This window comes from Schistocerca gregaria, chromosome 6 (genome assembly GCF_023897955.1).
Source record: "Schistocerca gregaria isolate iqSchGreg1 chromosome 6, iqSchGreg1.2, whole genome shotgun sequence".
NCBI lineage: Eukaryota > Metazoa > Arthropoda > Insecta > Orthoptera > Acrididae > Schistocerca > Schistocerca gregaria.
This window is the reverse complement of record NC_064925.1, coordinates 253,920,298-253,943,931: the sequence shown is the minus strand read 5'-3', so window position 1 is coordinate 253,943,931 and position 23,634 is coordinate 253,920,298. Positions and strand designations below refer to the sequence as shown.

The 23,634-nt window shown below is 39.5% G+C and overlaps 1 protein-coding gene across 3 annotated transcripts in view; it reads right to left on the bottom strand.

The window, feature by feature from the left end:
* The window catches only part of LOC126278057 (polyphosphoinositide phosphatase), a 169,290-nt gene that overhangs the window by 66,982 nt on the left and 78,674 nt on the right, over positions 1-23,634 (bottom strand). For all 3 annotated transcript variants that reach the window (XM_049977875.1, XM_049977876.1, XM_049977877.1), the window contains one exon: positions 410-608. In XM_049977875.1, coding sequence (XP_049833832.1) covers positions 410-608 — 199 coding nt within the window. The remainder of the gene's footprint in view (positions 1-409; positions 609-23,634) is intronic.

The window sequence follows — 23,634 nt, the reverse complement described above, 5'->3', positions numbered from 1 at the left end:
TGTGGATAAAATATGAGCAGCTGTTTGGAGTGCGTTCTTACTATCAGCAATCACAATTTGATCAACAGCAAAAAGTAATGTCATGGAATAATTCCTTTTGTTGAAATCATGAGTTTAAAAAATTAATTTACTTATCCATTGCCTCAGCACAGTGTCAGCATACAAATTAAAGAAGAAATGGAGACAAACTGCATTCTTGTCTTACTTCCAAATTTTTCCTGATTTTAGATTTTCTGTTTCCTGCAATGGCAGTTGCCGATACTAAAACTAAATTTCAGACATTAATATACCACTGCCAGTAGCACCACCTCTCAAATGCTCATCTCAATACTGAAAGAATTCATTATTTTCTTAATGATAGGGGCTATGTACAACACATGGTCTGCATTAACTATACTCTGATACTCACCCCTTAAATATGCGTGCCATATCAAAACTAATGTATTGTATTTGATGATCAGGAGGTAGAAACTGATTTAAATACGCAATGGCTGTACTAAATTCTTCACTCAACATGCTTTCATGTTTTTTCTTCTCTCTCTTTTTTACAAGGTTCAATATTATTATTGGAGCACCATAACGCTGGAACAATTGATTGAAGTGTTCACCTAAACAAAGAATAATGAAACATTAGTACGAAAGTGTTCAATAACTGCAGAGTACATCTGGGAGAAGATAACTGAAGACTTCAGCTGCAAACAATGGTAAGCAATACTTGATAGGAAACTGAGATATTGAATGCAAAACATAGTAAGTGATGCATTTTAGTGCTATTAGTTGAATGTTCCATAATAATCTGAGGGATAGCAGCTCTACCGCAAAATTTGGATTCTAGCTAGTGGTAACATTGGCAGAATGTGGGCAAGTAAACAGCGGCAACTACCACAAACATAGCTGTCTATTGTCATAACACATGCAGTGGTCATGCCTCGAAAATGCTTTCCAGGAATGAGCCTGTATGAATCGAAGGATTATGTGGATACATACGACTCTGATAAATATCCTGCACACATTTCTGAATGGAAACACACATCAAAAGGTGTTACTCCTTATGTAAATGTGCATATTTCATCAAGCAATAAACAATGTTAAGTCATGTCAGTTACCATAGTTTACACGTGACAGTGGGATGGCAGCCATGTTAAGCACCATCCTTAACATTGTGGACCTGCTGTAGTAAGAATACTTGCATTGGTTTCTTATAAAGCATAATCCATAGTTGTATCCACACCTTGAAAACCATAAACCCTGTAACAACCCCATATCAACAGAGCAGTAAAGAGCTGCATTTAGAACCTTTAATTATGCTCTTCATGTATTTTGTTTAAATAATTTTTTTTTATGTTTCTCTTGTTGCCTCGAAGGAGACACACTTCTCTTTCACCTTTAGTTATGACTAGACACCCTTTCCATTACAGGTGCAGCAATCTTTTGGAATGTGTAACATAGGAAGTCCAAAAGGGCTAAGCAGGAGTGGCTGGAGGACAAATGTAGGGATGCAGAAGCATACATCACTAGAGGTAAGATAGATACCACCCACAGGAAAACTAGAGAGATCTTTGGAGAAAAGAGAACCACCTGCATGAATATCAAGAGCTGAGATGGAAAACTAGTCCTAAGCAAAGATAGGAAAGCAGAAAGGTGGAAGGAGTATATAGAGGTCTATACAAGGGAGATGTACTTGAGGGCAATAATATGGAAGTGGAAGGGGATGTAGAGGACAATGAAGTGGCAGATATGATACTGAGTGAAGAATTTGACAAAGCACTAAAAGACGTAAGTCAAAACAAGGCCACAGGAGTAGACAACATTCCATTAGAGCTGTTGATAGCCTCGGGAGAGCCAGCCATGAGAAAACTATTCCATCTGGTGAGCAAGATGTGGGATACAAGCAAAATATCCTCAGACTTCAAGGAGAATGTAATAATACCAAGTCCAAAGACAGTAGGTGCTGACAGGTGTGAAAATTATTGAACTATCAGTTTAATAGGTCAAGACTGCAAAATACTAACGTGAAACCTTTACAGAACAATGGAGAAACTGGTAGAGGCTGACCTCTGGGAAGATTAGTTTGGACTCTGGAGAAATGTAGGAACACACTAGGCAATACTGACTATAATACTTCCATTGGAAGAGAGGTTAAGGAAAGGCAAACCTATGTTTATAGCATTTGTAGACTTATAGAAAGCTTTTGACAATGTTGACTGGAATATCCTCTTTCAAAAAGGCATGGTAAAATATAGGGAGCAAAAGGCTATTTACAACTTCTACAAATACTACATGGCAGTTACATGAGTCGAGGGGCACAAAAGGGAAGCAGTGGTTGAGAAGGAGTGAGATGGGGTTGTAATCTATCTCCAATGTTATTCATGCTGTATATTGAGCAAGCAGTAAAGGAAGCCAAAGAAAAATTTGAAGTAGGAATTAAAGTCCAGGGAGAAGAAATACAAACTCTGAGGTTTGCCAATGACATCGTAATTCTGTCAGAGACAGCAAAGAACTTCGAAGAGCAGCTGAACGGAATGGACACTCTCTTGAAAGGAGTATACAAGATGAACATCAACAAAAGCAAAACAAGGATAATGGAATGCACTCAAATTAAATCAAGTGATGCTGAGGGAATTAGATTAGGAAATGAAACATTGAAAGTAGTAGATGAGTTTTGCTATTTGGGGAGCAAAATAACTGATGATGGCCGAAGTAGAGAGGATATAAAATGTAGACTGGTGACAACAAGAAAAGCTTTCTGAAGAAGAGAAATTTGTTAACATAAGTATAGATTAAAGTGTCAGGAAGATCTTTCTGAAAGTATCTGTATTGAGTGAAGCCATGTATGGAAGGGAAACACGGACGATAAACAGTTTAGGCAAGAAGGGAATAGAAGCTCTTGCAACGTGTTTCTACAGAAGAATGCTGAAGATAGATGGGTAGATCGCATAACTAATGAGGATGTACTGCACAGAATCGGAGAAAAGAGGAATTTGAGCTACAACCTGACTAGAAGGAGGGATCAGTTGGTAGGACACATTCTGAGGCATCGAGGGATCACCAAGTTCATACTGGAGGGAAGAGTGGGGGGGGGGGGGGGGGGGTAAAAATCATAATGGGACACCAAGAGACAAATACAGCAAGCAGATTCAGAAGGATGTAGGTTACAGTAATTACTTGGAGATGAACAGACTTGCACAGGATAAAGTAGCAGGGAGAGCTGCATTAAACCAGTCTTTGGAGAAAGCAAGGAAATGTTTTCTCATTTTAAGGAGGATCATACTGACATCAGTGACTATCCACATTCAGGAAGACCTTTGGGGTTTGATGAAGATCATTTGCACACATTAATCCACAATGATCCATGTCAGTGTACTCAAGAACTGGCAAATGGGATGAACTATGATTATTCAACAATCATGCGACATTTGCATGCAATGTGGAAAATTCAGAAATCAGGACTATAAGCACCACATGCTCTGAGTAAAAATTACAAATATAAGAGGGTGGGCAAAGGTGCATCTCTGCTTGCTTGTCATCAATTGGCTAGTGAACAGCACCTATCATTCCTATCTTCTATCACTACTGGTGGTGAGAAATGATGTCTTTATACTACCCTAAGGAAAAGAATGGAATGATTGAGTCCAAACAAAGTTGCAACTACTTGTACAAAGACCTGTGTGCATCCAAAAGAAGGTAATGTTATGCATCTGCTGAAACAGTGGTTTACCACAAATTGCCTGACGTGTAACCATCACTACTGATATTTCTTGTCAACAACTGAGATGTCATGCAGTCGCAATCTAAGCACAGTGACCAGGGAAGACTGTGTGACGTGATCTTACTCCATGGTAATGCCTTCCCGCATTCTGTTAGGCTGACATGAAACACTACACAGAAGTTGCATTGGGAAGTCATTCACACCCACCTTATTCACTTGATCTTGCACCCTCAGATTTTCAACTTTTTTGCTACCTATCATACAGTCTTCAACGAAATTCCTATTTGGGTGCAAATGTGCTCCAAACTGGACTCAATGAATTCTTCAGCTCAAAACCATGTGAATTGCACAGTTGCAGAATTGAAAAGTTACCCCAGCACTGGCAGACTTTTGTAAATGTGAAGGAAAATATGTTACAAAAAGGATAGATTGCTACTCACAATATAGCGGAGATGTCGAGTCACAGACAGGCATAACAAAAATACTACCAAACATGTAAGCTTTTGGCCAGAAGGCCTTCTTCTAAAACAGACAACATACATATACACCTACACATTCACGCAAACACAGCTCTCTCTCTCTCTCTCTCTCTCTCTCTCTCTCACACACACACACACACACACACACACACACACACACACACACACACACACTGTCTCTGGCTATTCAGTCCACACCAGCCTCGGCAGCCAGAGAGAGAGAGAGAGAGAGAGAGAGAGAGAGAGAGAGAGAGAGAGAGAGAGAGAGTGTGTGTGTGTGTGTGTGCGTGTGTGTTTTGCCTATTTCAGAAGAAGGCATTCTGGCCAAAAGCTTACATGTTTAGTAGTCTTTCTCTTGTGCCTGTCTGCGACTCAACATCTCCACTATACTATGAGTAGCAATCTAACCTTTTCATAATATTGTTGTTATTCCATTCTCAATTTCCCATCATTTGAAAGAGAATATATTATTGGTAGCTAAAATTTGTTATGTGTATTTGTTGGGTTTATTAAACTTACGGGAAAATGCTAAAAACTTATCCACCAATGCAATACAAAAAGAAAGCGACATACTTAAATGGCAAAATTAGATACTACTGTGCTGTTATTGGACCAGAGGCTGTGTATGATGCTGAGACTCTCACACTAAACAATAAAGATCTAATGCAGAAACTTGAGACCAAAGAATGAAAAATTTTGGGTTCCATCACAGAAAACAGCAAGTACAGAAGTACTATGAAATGTATAAGCATGTGAAGAAGATAAGTGAAATGATTTGGAACATAAGGACTACCTTTTATGGCCATATGATACAAATTTTCCCAGGAAGGATATCTGCTAATATTAACCTACTCTGAAGATAAGTAGTTGGTGGGGTAGCAACCTTTTAAGTAGTTGCAGGGGCAACAGTCTGGATGATTGACTGATCTGACCTTGCAACACTAACCAAAACGGCCTTGCAGCTTTACTGTATGGTTAAATGATGATGGTGTCCTCTTGGGTAAAATATTCTGGAGGTAAAATAGTCCCCCATTCGGATCTCCGGGCAGGGACTACTCAAGAGGACGTCGTTATCAGGAGAAAGAAAACTGGTGTTCTATGGATTGGAGCGTGGAATGTCAGGTCCCTTAATCGGGCAGGTAGGTTAGAAAATTTAAAATGGGAAAAGGATAGGTTGAAGTTAGATACAGTGGGAACTAGAGACGTTCGATGGCAGGAGGAACAAAGACTTTTGGTCAGGTGAATACAGGGTTATAAATACAAAATCAAATAGGGGTAATGCAGGAGTAGGTTTAATAATGAATAAAAAATAGGAGTGTGGGTAAGCTACTGCCAACAGCATGGTAAATGCATTATTGTGGCCAAGATAGACATAAAGCCCATGTCTACTACAGTAGTACAAGTTTATATGTCAACTAGCTCAGCAGATGACGAAGAAATTGAAGAAATGTATGATGAAATAAAAGAAATTATTCAGATAGTGAAGGGAGACAAAAATTTAATAGTCATGGGTGACTGGAATTCGTCAGTAGGAAAAGGGAGAGAAGGAAACGTAGTAGGTGAATATGGATTGGGGTAAGAAACGAAAGAGGAAGCCGCCAAGTAGAATTTTGCACAGAGCACAACTTAATCATAGCTAACACTTGGTTCAAGAATCATAAAAGAAGGTTGTATACATGGAAGAAGCCTGGAGATACTGACAGCTTTCAGATAAATTATATAATGGTAAGACAAAGATTTAGGAACCAGGTTTTAAATTGTAAGACATTTCCAGGGGCAGATGTGGACTCTAACCACAATCTATTGGTTATGAACTGTAGATTAATACTGAAGAAACTGCAGAAAGGTGGGAATTTAAGGAGAAGGGACCTGGATAAACTGAAAGCACTAGAGGTTGTACAGAGTTTCAGGGAGAGCATAAGGGAACAATTGGCAGGAATGGGGGAAAGAAATACAGTACAAGAAGAATGGGTAGCTTTGAGGAATGAAATTGTGAAGGCAGCAGAGGATCAAGTAGGTAAAAAGATGAGAGCTAGTAGAAATCCTTGGGTAACAGAAGAAATATTGAATTTAATTGATGAAAGGAGAAAATATGAAAACGCAGTAAGTGAAGCAGGCAAAAGGGAATACAAACGTCTCAGAAATGAGATCGACAGGAAGTGCAAAATGGCTAAGCAGGGATGGTTAGAGGACAAATGTGGATGTAGATGCTTATCTCACTAGGGGTAAGATAGATACTGCCTACAGGAAAATTAGAGTCCTTTGGAGAAAAGAGAACCACTTGTATGAATGTCAAGAGCTTTGATGAAAACCCAGTTCTAAGCAAAGAAGGGAAAGCAGAAAGGTGGAAGGAGTATATAGAGGGTCTATACAAGGGCGATGTACTTGACGACAAAATTATGGAAATGGAAGAGGATGTAGATGAAGATGAAATGGGAGATACGATACTGCGTGAAGAGTTTGACAAAGCACTGAAAGACCTAAGTCGAAACAAGGCCCCCGGAGTAGACAACATTCCATTGGAACTACTGACGGCCTTGGGAGAGCCAGTCCTGACAAAACTCTACCATCTGGTGAGCAAAATGTATGAAACAGGCGAAATACCCTCAGACTTCAAGAAGAATATAATAATTCCAATCCCAAAGAAAGCAGGTGTTGACAGATGCGAAAATTACTGAACTATCAGTTTAATAAGTCACAGCTGCAAAATACTAACGCGAATTCTTTACAGACAAATGGAAAAACTGGTAGAAGCCGACCTCGGTGAAGATCAGTTTGGATTCCGCAGAAATGTTGGAACACATGAGGCAATACTGACCCTACAACTTATCTTAGAAAATAGATTAAGTAAAGGCAAACCTATATTTCTAGCAATTGTAGACTTAGAGAAAGCTTTTGGCAATGTTGACTGGAATACTCTCTTTCAAATTCTAAACGTGGCAGGGGTAAAATACAGGTAGCGAAAGGCTATTTACAATTTTTACAGAAACCAGATGGCAGTTATAAGAGTCGAGGGGCATGAAAGGGAAGCAATGGTTGGGAAGGGAGTGAGACAGGGTAGTAGCCTGTCGCCGATGTTATTCAATCTGTATATTGAGCAAACAGTAAAGGAAACAAAAGAAAAATGCGGAGTAGGTATTAAAGTCCATCGAGGAGAAATAAAAACATTGCGGTTCGCCGATGACATTGTAATTCTGTCAGAGACAGCAAAGGACATACAAGAGCAGTTGAACGAAATGGACAGTGTCTTGAAAGGAGGATATAACACGAACATCAACAAAAGTAGAAGGAGAATAATGGAATGCAGTCGAATTAAGTCGGGTGCTGCTGAGGGAATTGGATTAGGAAATCAGACACTTAAAGTAGTAAAGGAGTTTTGCTATTTAGGGAGCAACATAACTGATGATGGTCAAAGTAGAGAGGATATAAAATGTAGACTGGCAATGGGAAGAAAAGCATTTCTGAAGAAGAGAAATTTGTTAACATCGAGTATAGATTTAAGTGTCAGGAAGTCATTTCTGAAAGTATTTGTATGGAGTGTAGCCATGTATGGAAGTGAAACATGGATGATAAATAGTTTGGACAAGAAGGGAATAGAAGCTTTTGAAATGTGGTGCTACAGAAGAATGCTGAAGATTAGATGGGTAGATCACATAACTAATGAGGAGGTATTGAATAGAATTTGGAAGAAGAGGAGTTTGCGGCACAACTTGACAAGGAGAAGGGACCAGTTGGTAGGACATGTTCTGAGGCATCAAGGGATTTAGCATTGGAGGGCAGTGTGGAGGGTAAAAATTGTAGAGGGAGACCAAGAGATGAATACACTAAGCAGATTCAGAAGGATGTAGGTTGCAGTAAGTACTGGGAGATGAAGAAGCTTGCACAGGATAGAGTAGCATGGAGAGCTGCATCAAACCAGTCTCAGGACTGAAGACAACAACAACTGAAGATAAGTAAACCAAAGGGGCATAGTCCATACAAGTTGAAACATATCTATGACAAGTGGACACTTGTCCTAGACGTATCTCAGTATGCGATCTGCTTAAGGAAGAGCTACAAACAAATAAGGGTTTCCAGAAAAAGCTAAAGCTGAAAACATGGAAGCCAGTGTGCTAAGGGAGAAAAGAACAACACCAGAAATGAATGCAGGAGCAATGAGCATCAGCTAAAGGTAGGAAAAGGAGACAGTTGAATTGATGTGGTCCCTAGCTAGTGGAAAGAAAGAACAAATAATAATAATAATAATAATAACAACAACAACAACAACAATAATAATAATAATAATAATAATAATAATCCCATGCATCTCAATGTCCTGTGGAAGTCTTTCAACTAGATGTCACACTGGTGACTTATGAGTACATGTCCATAACCTACACTAGTAATTCTAGCAGTGAAATGGAACATGCAGTTTAATGTGAAATTCAAACTATGTGTCCTTCCTGAAAAGTCTGCACATCACTGAGAGGTGAAGGCTAGGTTAAAGACAGATGGGTATATTCCAGGATCTGAGCTGGATTAAATCCCTTAACTTTTTGGTGTATACACCTGAACTTTACAAGTGCACCACAATGGTTGATGTCTTTGGATGAAACAAATTACCTGTATCATTGTACACAGTCCAGTGACATTAATGTGACTACCAACTCTGTTGGACATCAATATGCAATAACCAGGCACAAATGGCAGATGGCAGCACTAGCAGAGGAGGATAGACAGGGTGTCCCATTTATCTTGACCACCCTAAACAACTGTTTGTCCTGATGCAAATTACAAAATGTTTCGAGCAGATGTTCTTTAGCCATCAGGAGGACATCAATCAGCATGATTGCCTTCACTGTAGATTTGTTTCACTGTAGATTTGTTTTTTACAAATATATGAACAGCAGTATGACTTTTTTAAATGGCACTCTGTATATCTTACTCGATAAGTTATTTCCTCTCCTAAAGACCTATTCAAAAATGCTTCAGAGTGTACCATTCACTGAAACAACATTATTAATTACATAACACAACATTGACTTTGAGCCCAGGATCACAAACCCATCCACTTGCTGCATTGGTCAGAAAACAAATGAAAGCCAAGTAAAAAACATAATACAAAATTGACTTTGACTCTCCTGAACCATTGCCCAGGAGTAGAACATTCAAAGGTGCTGAAAGTGGTGACCCTGGACACCAATACACTGGTGCACTCATATTATTATTATTTCTTTTCTTTCTCAAACATTATGTCTGGTTAAAAATGGAAAGTGACGTGGATCTTGATCGAGCGTGACTTCCTTTTAACTGTACTGTATATGTTACATTGCATTTAGGAACTTTTGGGTAGCTGAACAAGTATCAATAATTACAGATTTCTGTAGTTGTATATATATGTTTGGATGTAGCTGTATTGGGTTGATGTACTGGTGGGTATTGTGTGGTATGACTCCTGTAGTTGATAGTATAATCGGTATAATGTCAACTTTATCCTGATGCCACATGTCCTTGGCTTCCTCAGCCAGTTGGATGTATTTTTCAATTTTTTCTCCTGTTTTCTTCTGTATATTTGTTGTACGAACCATGGACCTTGCCGTTGGTGGGGAGGCTTGCGTGCCTCAGCGATACAGATAGCCGTACCGTAGGTACAACCACAACAGAGGGGTATCTATTGAGAGGCCAGACAAACGTGTGGTTCCTGAAGAGGGGCAGCAGCCTTTTCAGTAGTTGCAAGGGCAACAGTCTGGATGATTGACTGATCTGGCCTTGTAGCAATAACCAAAACGGCCTTGCTGTGCTGGTACTGAGAACGGCTGAAAGCAAGGGGAAACTACGACTGTAATTTTTCCCGAAGGCATGTAGCTTTACTGTATGATTAAATGATGATGGCGTCCTCTTGGGTAAAATATTCCGGAGGTAAAATAGTCCCCCATTCAGATCTCCGGGCGGGGACTACTCAAGAGGATGTCGTTATCAGGAGAAAGAAAACTGGCGTTCTACGGATCGGAGTGTGGAATGTCAGGTCCCTTAATCGGGCAGGTAGGTTAGAAAATTTAAAAAGGAAAATGGATAGGATAAAATTAGATATAGTGGGAATTAGTGAAGTTCGGTGGCAGGAGGAACAAGACTTCTGGTCAGGTGACTACAGGATTATAAACACAAAATCAAATAGGGGTAATGCAGGAGTAGGTTTAATAATGAATAGAAAAATAGGAATGCGGGTAAGCTACTACAAACAGCATAGTGAACGCATTATTGTGGCCAAGATAGATACCAAGCCCACACATACTACAGTAGTACAAGTTTATATGCCAACTGGCTCTGCAGATGATGAAGAAATTGAAGAAATGTATGATGAAATAAAAGAAATTATTCAGATAGTGAAGGGAGACGAAAATTTAATAGTCATGGGTGACTGGAATTCGAGTGTGGGAAAAGGGAGAGAAGGAAACATAGTAGGTGAATATGGACTGGGGCTAAGAAATGAAAGAGGAAGCCGCCTGGTAGAATTTTGCAGAGAGCACAACTTAATCGTAGCTAACACTTGGTTTAAGAATCATGAAAGAAGGTTGTATACATGGAAGAACCCTGGAGATACTGACAGCTTTCAGATAAATTATATAATGGTAAGACAGAGATTTAGGAACCAAGTTTTAAGTTGTAAGACATTTCCAGGGGCAGATGTGGACCCTGACCACAATCTATTGGTTATGAACTGTTGATTAAAACTGAAGAAACTGCAAAAAGGTGGGAAATTAAGAAGATTGGACCTGGATAAACTGAAAGAACCAGAGGTTGTACAGAGTTTCAGGGAGACCATAAGGGAACAATTGGCAGGAATGGGGGAAAGAAATACAGTAGAAGAAGAATGGGTAACTTTGAGGGATGAAGCAGTGAAGGCAGCAGAGGATCAAGTAGGTAAAAAGATGAGAGCTAGTCGAAATCCTTGGGTAACAGAAGAAATATTGAATTTAATTGATGAAAGGAGAAAATATAAAAATGCAGTAAATGAAGCAGGCAAACAGGAATACAAACATCTCAAAAATGAGATCGACAGGAAGTGCAAAATGGCTAAGCAGGAATGGCTAGAGGACACATATAAGGATATAGAGGCTTATCTCACTAGGAGTAAGATACATACTGCCTACAGGAAAATTAAAGAGACCTTTGGAGATAAGAAAACCACTTGTATGAACATCAAGAGCTCAGATGGAAACCCAGTTCTAAGCAAAGAAGGAAAAGCAGAAAGGTGGAAGGAGTATATAGAGAGTCTATACAAGGGCGATGTACTTGACGACAAAATTATGGAAATGGAAGAGAATGTAGATGAAGATGAAATGGGAGATTTGATATAGCGTGAAGAATTTGACAGAGCACTGAAAGACAAGAGTCAAAACAAGGCCCCGGGAGCAGACAACATTCCATTGGAACTACTGACGGCCTTGGGAGAGCCAGTCCTGACAAAACTCTACCATCTGATGAGCAAGATGTATGAAACAGGCGAAATACCCTCAGACTTCAAGAAGAATATAATAATTCCAGTCCCAAAGAAAGCAGGTGTTGACAGATGTGAAAATTACCGAACAATCAGTTTAATAAGTCACAGCTGCAAAATACTAACGCGAATTCTTTACAGATGAATGGAAAAACTAGTAGAAGCCCACGTCGGGGAAGATCAGTTTGTTGGAACACATGAGGCAATACTGACCCTACGACTTATACTAGAAGCTAGATTAAAGAAGGGAAAACCTACGTTTCTAGCATTTGTAGACTTAGAGAAAACTTTTGACAATGTTGACTGGAATACTCTCTTTCAAATAATGAAGGTGGCACGGGTAAATATAGGGAGCGAAAGGCTATTTACAATTTGTACAGAAGCCAGATAGCAGTTATAAGAGTCGAGGGACATGAAAAGAAAGCAGTGGTTGGGAAGGGAGTAAGACAGGGTTGTAACCTCTCCCCGATGTTATTCAATCTGTATATTGAGCAAGCAGTAAAGGAAACAAAAGGAAAATTCGGAGTAGGTATGAAAATCCATGGAGAAGAAATAAAAACTTTGAGGTTCGCCGATGACATTGTAATTCTGTCAGAGACAGCAAAGGACATACAAGAGCAGTTGAACAAAATGGACAGTGTCTTGAAAGGAGGATATAAGATGAACATCAACAAAAGCAAAATGAGGATAATGGAATGTAGTCTAATTAAGTCAGGTGATGCTGAGGGAATTAATTAGTAAACGAGACACTTAAAGTAGTAAATGAGTTTTGCTATTTGGGGAGCAAGATAACTGATGATGGTCGAAGTAGAGAGGATATAAAATGTAGACTGGCAATGGCAAGGAAAGCGTTTCTGAAGAAGGGAAACTTGTTAACATCGAGTATAGATTTAAGTTTCAGGATGTCGTTTCTGAAAGTATTTGTGTGGAGTTTAGCCATGTATGGACGTGAAACATTGACGATAAATAGTTTGGACAAGAAGAGAATAGAAGCTTTCGAAATGTGGTGCTACAGAAGAATGCTGAAGATTAGATGGGTAGATCACATAACTAATGAGGAGGTGTTGAATAGGATTGGGGAGAAGAGGAGCTTGTGGCACAACTTGACCAGAAGAAGGGATCGGTTGGTAGGACATGTTTTGAGGCATCAAGGGATCACCAATTTAGCATTGGAGGGCAGTGTGGAGGGTAAAAATCGTAGAGGGAGACCAAGAGATGAATACAGTAAGCAGATTCAGAAGGATGTAGGTGTAGGTTGCAGTAGGTACTGGGAGATGAAGAAGCTTGTACAGGGTAGAGTAGCATGGAGAGCTGCATCAAACCAGTCTCAGGACTGAAGACCACAACAACAACAACAACAATTTGTTGTATTGGGTATGGATATTTCGATTAGTTGTGTTAATTTCTTCTTTTTGTTGGTGAGTATGATGACAGGTTTGTTATGTGGTGTTGTTTTATCTGTTATAATGGTTCTGTTCCAGTATAATTTGTATTCATTATTCTCCAGTACATTTTGCAGTGCATACTTGTATGTGGGAACATGTTGTTTTATTAGTTTATGTTGTATGGCAAGTTGTTGATGTATTATTTTTGCTACATTGTCATGTCTTCTGGGGTATTCTGTATTTGCTAGTATTGTAAATCCGCATGTGATGTGATCTACTATTTCTATTTGTTGTTTGCAAAGTCTGCAATTATCTGTTGTGGTATTGGGACCTTTAATAATATGTTTGCTGTAATATCTGGTGTTTATTGTTTGATCCTGTATTGCAATCATGAATCCTTCCGTCTCACTGTATATATTGCCTTTTCTTAGCCATGTGCTGGATGTGTCTTGATCTATGTGTGGCTGTGTTAGATGATACGGATGCTTGCCATGTAGTGATTTCTTTTTCCAATTTACTTTCTCCGTATCTGTTGATGTTATGTGATCTAAAGGTTTGTAGAGGTGGTTATGAAATTGTAGTGGTGTAGCCGATGTATTTATATGAGTGATTGCTTTATGTATTTTGCTAGTTTCTGCTCGTTCTATACAAAATTTTCTTAAATTGTCTATCTGTCCATAATGTAGGTTTTTTATGTCGATAAATCCCCTTCCTCCTTCCTTTCTGCTTAATGCGAATCTTTCTGTTGCTGAATGTATGTGATGTATTCTATATTTGTGGCATTGTGATCGTGTAAGTGTATTGAATGCTTCTAGGTGTGTGTTACTCCATTTCACTACTCCAAATGAGTAGGTCAATATTGGTATAGCATAGGTATTTATAGCTTTTGTCTTGTTTCTTGCTGTCAATTCTGTTGACAGTATTTTTGTTAGTCTTTGTCTATATTTTTCTTTTAGTTCTTCTTTAATATTTATATTATCTATTCCTATTTTTTGTCTGTATCCTAGATATTTATAGGCATCTGTTTTTTCCACCGCTTCTATGCAGTCGCTATTGTTACCCAATATGTAATCTCCTTGTTTAGTGTGTTTTCCCTTGACTATGCTATTTTTCTTACATTTGTCTGTTCCAAAAGCCATATTTATATCATTGCTGAATACTTCTGTTATTTTTAGTAATTGGTTGAGTTGTTGATTTGTTGCTGCCAGTAGTTTTAGATCATCCATGTATAGCAAATGTGTTATTTTGTGTGGGTATGTTCCAGTAATATTGTATCCATAATTTGTATTATTTAGCATGTTGGATAGTGGGTTCAGAGCAAGGCAGAACCAGAAAGGACTTAATGAGTCTCCTTGGTATATTCCAAGCTTAATCTGTATTGGCTGTGATGTGATATTATTTGAATTTGTTTGGATATTAAGTGTGGTTTACCAATTTTTCATTACTATGTTTAGGAACTGTGTCAATTTAGGATCTACTTTGTATATTTCCAATATTTGTAGTAACCATGAGTGGGTACACTATCAAAATCGTTTTGGTAATCAATGTATGCGTAGTGTAGTGACCTTTGTTTAGTTTTAGCTTGGTATGTCACCTCTGCATCTATTATCAGTTGCTCTTTACATCCTCGTGCTCCTTTGCAACAGCCTTTTTGTTCTTCATTTATAATTCTGTTCTGTGTTGTATGTGTCATTAATTTCTGTGTAATTACTGAAGTTAATATTTTGTATATTGTTGGTAGGCATGTTATGGGGCAATATTTAGCTGGGTTTGCTGTGTCTGCTTGATCTTTACATTTCAGATAAGTTATTCCATGTGTAAGTGTATCAGGTAATGTGTATGGGTCTGCAATGTAACTGTTAAATAATTTATATTAAAAACAAAGATTCCAAGACTTACCAAGCGGGAAAGTGCCGGCAGACAGGCACATGAACAAAACACACAAACACACACACAGAATTACTAGCTTTCGCAACCGATGGTTGCTTCTTCAGGAAGGAGAGGGAAAGACGAAAGGATGTGGGTTTTAAGGGAGAGGGTAAGGAGTCATTCCAATCCCGGGAGTGGAAAGACTTCCCTTAGGGGAAAAAAAGGACAGGTCTACACTCGCGCACGCACACACACACACACACACACACACACACACACACATATCCATCCGCACATACACAGACACAAGCAGACATATTTAATGTCTGCTTGTGTCTGTGTATGTGCGGATGGATATGTGTGTGTGTGTGTGAGTGTGCGAGTGTACATCTGTCCTTTTTTCCCCTAAGGGAAGGCTTTCCGCTCCCGGGGTTGGAATGACTCCTTACCCTCTCCCTTAAAACCCACATCCTTTCGTCTTTCCCTCTCCTTCCTGAAGAAGCAACCATCGGTTGCGAAAGCTAGTAATTCTGTGTGTGTGTTTTGTTCATGTGCCTGTCTGCCGGCGCTTTCCCGCTTGGTAAGTCTTGGAATCTTTGTTTTTAATATATTTTTCCCATGTGGAAGTTTCTTTCTATTTAATTTCATCATCATTAATGTTAAATAATTTAGTTAGATGTGAATGTGTTGAGGTGAACTTCTTTAGCCAGAAATTTGCTATTTTATCTTTTCCGGGGGCTTTCCAATTGTGAGTAGAGTTAATTGCTTTGGTGACTTCATGTTGCAAAATTATCACTTCAGGCATTTGTGGTATCATCTTGTATGTGTCTGTTTCTGCTTGTATCCACCGTGCATGCCTGTTATGTTGTACCGGGTTTGCCCATATGTTGCTCCAGAAGTGTTCCATGTCTGTTATGTTTGGTGGATTGTCTATTTTAATGTGTGTATTGTCTATTGTCTGGTAAAATTTCTTTTGGTTTGTGTTGAATGTTTGGTTTTGTTTCCTTCTATTTTCACTTTTTTTGTATCTTCTAAGTCATTTGGCCAATGCTTGTAATTTCTGCTTCTTTTCATCTAACCGCTCTATCGCTTATTGTGAGATTTTACCTAACCTTTTTCGTTTTTTGTCTGGTATTTCATTTCTTATAAATTGTGTTAGCTGTCCAATGTCTTTTCTCAGTTTTTCTATTCTGATCTGTTGCCTGTGTTACCATGTTGGTTTTGTAGGTCTCTTCTGCGTGTTGGTTGGTTCTGATCTCTGCCTAGTGTGTATATTTAGTGTAGTGAGTGCTCCTATATAAATCAGTAGTTGTAACTCTTCCATAGTTGTATTTTCATTTATTTTGTTGGGTATGATTGTGTTGATAGTTGTTATTGTTGTTTCGACTTGTGGGTTATTTGGTGGTCTATGCAAGAATGGTCTAATGTCTGTATGTGTGTCTTTGTATTCTATATATGTCAGCTGAAATTTTTCTTCTATATCTAACATGTGTGTCACTTTGTGTTCTATTTGTGCTTGTTCTGGTGGCTGTCTTAAGATTTCGTTTTCCTCTGATTGTTTAACTGATGCGTGTTGTTCTTTGTTTGTTTGCTCTGGGATGTTTGAGTCCATTACTGTATTTTCTTTTTCTTTTGATTGTACATTATTTTGTTCCAGTATTTGTTGTACTTGTTGTTTGATGTTTTCTAATTCTGACTGGGGTATCCTGTTATTTTTTATTATTACACGGATCTGATCAGCTAGTCATTGTTCTGTTAAAAATTTTAATTCTGAGTATCTGGTAATAAATGTTGTGTATACTTGTGATCTGTATCCAGTTGTGTTTGTTCCTAAGTTTGTTGCTTGGTAATAACAGAGCATGAGGTGTCGGTTAACTTCATCTGACCATCTCATCCTCTGTCTCTGTTTTCCTTCTAGAGTGGTTGTAAGAAGAATATCCTGCAAAACACCTCTATTTGGATTTAAATCATTTTCCGTGTGGCTAGCAGTATCGTTACCATTGTGTACGGGCATAGGGTTCAAGCGTCGTCCCCGACCATGACAGCGCTTGCCCGAGGCTTCATTAGTTCTGTCCTGAACCAACTAATCACACTGAAAGAGAGGTTAGCCCTATTAGTGGTTTGTTCTTTTCGTCACCTTTTACGACTGGCAGAACATACCGGAGGCCTATTCTTTTCCCGGGCCTTATTATTATTATTATTATTATTATTATTATTATTATTATTATTATTATTATTATTTACTGCTTCCAAAGCTGTCTGCTGAAGAGAATTACAAGCAAGCACAATACTTCCCTGCATGTCCTCTGGAGTTGTTGGACTATTGCGATAGACAACGTCTTTAATGTATCCCAAAGAAAAGAAAAAAAAGAGTCCAGAGGATTTAAATCAGGAGACCTAGCAGGTCAAGTAACTGTTCCTCCATGAGCAGTCCATCTGGCAGAATACCTTCAGTTCAGAACAAGAAATGCACGCAAGGCATTATGTGCTGGACATCCATCGTGTTGATATGACATAAGCATGCTAATTCTTAGCGGCACTTCATCCTGAGGAGGAGGAAGAATTCATCTGAGGAAGTTGCACACACTGTGCCATTTAGACTACCATTGATGAAATAAGGGCCAATAATTGTAGTACCAAGCATCCCACACCAGACATTAACTCTCCATTGACTCAGATGTTCCACCAGTCTAAGCCATCGTGGGCTGTCGCAGACCAATGATGCATGTTCCTTGTATTTCCTTGTCCATTGTTTGAGAAGGAACATTCATTGGTAAATAGAACATTGGAGAAGTAGTTAGAGTTTGCAAGGATTTGCTGCTGTGCCCACTGACACAACTGTAAACAATTCTGAAAATCACTCCCATGCAATTTTTGATGTTGGTGTACATGGTAAGGATGGAACCAGTGATGTGTAAGAATACATGGTACACTGGTTTTAGCAATGCCAATCCTGTGTTCAAGCTGTCATGTACTCACATGTGGATTCATAGCAACAGAAGCGAAAACAGTAACATCAGCAGCTTCATCTGTGTGAGTGCTATGACAATTGCGCTGTCATGAGTTGAAAGTTTGATTCCTGAAGTGTTGCAAAAAGATGAGAAAACATCCATCGGAAAGGTGTGTTCTTGTCAGGATATTGTTCTATGCACAGTTCTGCTGCCTGCATAGCATTTCGTCTACCTTCAACAACAACAATAAAAGAAACGCTATGTTGATGCAGTTTGTAGGAAGGACAGTCTTTACTGTATGCCAACTCTACACAACAGCATTTAAAAGGACTAAACTACTTTACTAAATGTACCCAAACATAAGACAACAGTATTGCAATTACTGTTCTGCTAACTTACATTCTCCACAGATGAGCAGCATTTCTACCTTCTGTTCGTTGTTGTACATCCTACTCGCACAACTCTTCAACTGATGATAGTTGACAGAATGATGGGTGTACATTCTACTTATTTTTACATTTGTCCTCTGTCAGCGTCAGCACGTGGATATGTTTCATCACCCCGAGTACCTGCACTAAGCTCTGGGAGTGTCAACGTCAATGTTGTGTTATGTAATTAATAATATTATCTTTCAGTGAATAGTACACTGTGATACATTTTTGAATAGGTCTTTAGGAGAGCAAATGAATTACCAAATAAGATATACAGAGTGCCATTTTAAAAAGTCATACTGCTGTTCATATCTTTGTAAAAAAACAAAGCTACAATTTGCTTGAAACATTTTGTAATTTGCATCTGGACAAACAGTTATTTAGGGTGGTCAGGATAAATGGGACACCCTGTATATAGCAAGTCCAGCAGGCATGGAAAACAGTGCAATCATTGTTCTACTGCAGAAACGAAGCGATTTATCCAACATCCAAAAGGGTATGATCATTGGCTTTTGGGACAAGGGTGGAAGCATCACCAGAATGGCTATGTTATTGAACTTTTCACGTGCTGTCTTGGTTAAAGTATAGCATGCACAGCTAAACAGCCCTATCCAAAATCTGTGCCGGTGCAACTGTGATGCACTATGGGCCTTAGATGACAGAGGTAAATGACTGTTGCAGAGATGTATCTGGGTAAATAGGGGTGCAACTGTTGAGCAACTGACCGCCCAGATGAACCAAGAGGTTTCAACAGTCTCTCCTCAACGACGGTTCAGTGAAAGTTGCTGCATAGGGGCCTCCGCAGCAAGCACCTGGTTCATACAGTCATGCTGACCGCCGTTCAATGGTGATGAAGGAAGGCTAGAATTTACATGCCGACACCACAAATAGACATCCAATAAGTGGCAACAGGTGGCCTTTTCAGATTAGTCACATTTGATGCCCCATTGGTGTGAAATGTCTAACAGCAAATACCAACAACAATCATCAGAAGGGTCCAGGCCAGAGGAGGGGTCATTATAGTCTGGGAAATGTCTTCATGGCTTTCACTGGGTGATGACCTCATTTTGGAAGGCATAATGGGTCAACAAAAGTAGGATCTACCCTTCAGAACCATGTCCATCCCTACATGCAGTTTGCTTTCCTTGGCATGATGGGATCTACCAGTAGGGCAATGCGACTCAGCTTGCACTATAAGTGTGCGGTTCAAAGATCACTAGGATGAGTTTACGATAGTACTTTGGCCACCAAACTCCCCTCCCCCCTCCCCCCCCCCTCCCCCCCTTAAATCTAGATTTTTGAAGTGAATTTATCTGACACATGTAATCTCACTCCCACACAAAGGAAATACCTGAAGTTGGCTTATATAAGTAAATATGTGAAAGGTATTAATTTTGCATTTTGCTCTTTTATGATCTCTCCTACATTACATGTAAAATTTTTGGAGCCAGTTTACCATTCTAAAAAGACAGCAAAAATTCTGACACACAACTATGCTTATCTTCCACATGAGGCAGCTAACAATGCAGGTGTTTTGTACCGATAACTCTTTCCGGCATGCTAAATATTTCCTGCTTGACAAACCCCAGAAAGGTATACCATAAGTGACCTTTGAATCTAGAACTGATTCACAGTTTCAATTTGGGCTTGTTAGACTAAATGGGGGCTAGAAAACGTGAACCACCACAAGCAAGGCGATTATGACAGGACTCATTTGAAGAGCCCTTCCTGCTGAGTCAGAAAGGCCAGTTAGATACCAGGGTATAGGAAACTGGTTTTCTGCATCCCACACTGAACTTGGCTGAAAAATTCTGCTACAACATAAAACAGATAAGGCAGGCATTTTCAGTCTCTGTGGTTATTGAAAGAAGACAAACCTTCCTATCTGTAGACATGAGCAATAGATATTGGGTTTGAGGCTACATTCAGTGGAGTGGCAGGAGATAGCAGTGAGAGCAAATGAGTCATTTCAGTAAGAGCTAATTATCCCAGAGGATAACAAAGGACACTTTGACAGAGGCTCATGTTGAGTCCCAGCATTTCCCCCCCCCCCTCCCCCCCTCAGCAGTGAGAGCCATCATGCACTCGGAGGCCAAGGCTTTGAGACTTGAGGGTCAGCACATTGACAGCGCTGATGCCCATACTGCCAATGTCAGTGGCCCTGACGGTATCAAACCAAAGGAGAAATGTCAATCATTGTTTCTGAACCTCTGTGAACAGCTTTGCTGGATATCAAAACTAATATAAGAAAAGAGCCTCAATATTTAAATGTAATTATGCAGGCTGGTTCAAATTTAAGGTCTTAAGACATAAATAGTCATTCAGAAATAGTCGCTGATGAAAAAAACTGCAAATTTCAGCATAGAAGTAGAGATTGAAGTAAAAACTGTTAACATCACATGAGATGTATAGGAGATGACCTTGTTCACTCTGAACAAGAATACAGAGGATGTTCTGAAGAAAGTCTGGGAGAATGCGGAAAAATAAGCTAACTTTCAAATCAGATGAAATCAGTAGAAACTGTTTCCACTTCCAAGACCACTCAGTTAGAAAAATATTTTGCTCTTTATATGAGATCATATTTGACATTGAGTGTATAAGTATTTATTTTCAAAATTGAAATTTTGGCCATAAGGCCATTATCAAAAGGTAGACTGTAAATGACTGTGATTCAGCCCATGTCAAACATTAAAAAATTATCTGACATGTACACATCATAGTCATATTTAAGCCTTATAACAATATTATATTCATCACCCGTGGCCTAGGGGTAGCGTCTTTGATTCATAATCAAAACGTCTTCAGTCCCGGGTTCAATCCCCGCCACTGCCTAAATTTTGATAAATAATCAGCATTGGCGGCCGAAGACTTCCGGCATAAGAAGTCAGCCTCATTCTGCCAACGGCCTTGTCAAAGAGGGCGGAGGAGCGGATAGAGGTTCAGGGCACTCTCTTGTCCTAGGGGTGGGAAATTGTCCTTAAAGGCGGAAGAATCAGTAATGATCAATGACATGAGGATGCAGAAGGCAATGGAAACCACTGCATTAGAGACACGTAACGTGTATCCACAGGACATGTGGCCTGTAGTTGAAGAAGTGTCATGATGATCTCTCCATCGGCAAAAGATTCCGGAATAGTCCCCCATTCAGATCTCCGGGAGGGGACTGCCAAGGGGGAGGTTACCATGAGAAAAAGATTGAATAATCAATGAAAGGATAATGTTCTACGAGTCGGGGCGAGGAATGTCAGAAGCTTAAACGTGGTAGGGAAACTAGAAAATCTGAAAAGGGAAATGCAAAGGCTCAATCTAGATATAGTAGGGGTCAGTGAATTGAAGTGGAAGGAAGACAAGGATTTCTGATCAGATGGGTATCGGGTAATATCAACAGCAGCAGAAAATGGTATAAGAGGTGTAGGATTCGTTATGAACAGGAAGGTAGGGCAGAGGGTGTGTTACTGTGAACAGTTCAGTGATCGGGTTGTTCTAATCAGAATTGACAGCAGACCAACACCGACAATGATAGTTCAGGTATACATGCCGGCGTCGCAAGCTGAAGATGAACAGATAGAGAAAGTGTATGAGGATATTGAAAGGGTAATGCAGTATGTAAAGGAGGACGAAAATCTAATAGTCATGGGCAACTGGAATGCAGTTGTAGGGGATGGAGTAGAAGAAAAAGTTACAGGAGAATATGGGCTTGGGACAAGGAATGAAAGAGGATAAAGACTAATTGAGTCCTGTAACAAGTTTCAGCTAGTAATAGCGAATACCATGTTCAAGAATCACAAGAGGAGGAGATATACTTGGAAAAGGCCGGGAGATACAGGAAGATTTCAATTAGATTACATCATGGTCAGACAGAGATTCCGAAACCAGATACTGGATTGTAAGGCGTACCCAGGAGCAGATATAGACTCAGATCACAATATAGTAGTGATGAAGAGTAGGCTGAAGTTCAAGACATTAGTCAGGAAGAATCAATACGCAAAGAAGTGGGATATGGAAGTTCTAATGAATGATGAGATATGTTTGAAGTTCTCTAACACTATAGATACAGCAATAAGGAATAGCGCAGTAGGCAGCACAGTTGAAGAGGAATGGACATCCCTAAAAAGAGCCATCACAGAAGTTGGGAAGGAAAACATAGGTACAAAGAAGGTAGCTGCAAAGAAACCATGGGTAACAGAAGAAATACTTCAGTTGATTGATGAAAGGAGGAAGTATAAACATGTTCCGGGAAAATCAGGAATACAGAAATACAAGTCGCTGAGGAATGAAATAAATAGGAAGTGCAGGGAAGCTAAGACGAAATGGCTGCAGGAAAAATGTGAAGACATCGAAAAAGATACGATTGTCGGAAGGACAGACTCAGCACACAGGAAAGTCAAAACAACCTTTGGTGACATTAAAAGCAACGGTGGTAACATTAAGGGCGCAACGGGAATTCCACTGTTAAATGCAGAGGAGAGAGCAGATAGGTGGAAAGAATACATTGAAAGCCTCTATGAGGATGAAGATTTGCCTGATGTGATAGAAGAAGAAACAGGAGTCGATTTAGAAGAGATAGGGGATCCAGTATCGGAATTTAAAAGAGCTTTGGAGGACTTATGGTCAAATAAGGCAGAAGGGATAGATAACATTCCATCAGAATTTCTAAAATCATAGGGGAAGTGGCAACTAAACGACTATTCACGTTGGTGTGTCGAATATATGAGTCTGGCGACATACCATCTGACTTTCAGAAAAGCATCATCCACTCAATTCCGAAGACGGCAAGAGCTGACAAGTGCGAGAATTATCGCACAATCAGCTTAACAGCTCATGCGTCGAAGCTGCTTACAAGAATAATATACAGAAGAATGGAAAAGAAAATTGAGAATGTGCTAGGTGACAATCAGTTTGGCTTTAGGAAAAGTAAAGGCATGAGAGAGGCAATTCTGACGTTACGGCTAATAATGGAAGCAAGGCTAAAGAAAAATCAAGACACGTTCATAGGATTTGTCGACCTGGAAAAAGTGTTTGACAATAGCAATTGGTGCAAGCTGTTCGAGATGCTGAAAAAAGTAGGGGTAAGCTATAGGGAGAGGCGGGTCATATACAATATGTACAACAACCAAGAGGGAATAATAAGAGTGGACGATCAAGAGCGAAGTGCTCATATTAAAAACGGTGTAAGACAAGGCTGTAGCCTTTCGCCCCTACTCTTCAATCTGTACATCGAGGAAGCAATGATGGAAATAAAAGAAAGGTTCAGGAGTGGAATTAAAATGTAAGGTGAAAGGATATCAATGATACGATTCGCTGATGACATTGCTATCCTGAGTGAAAGTGAA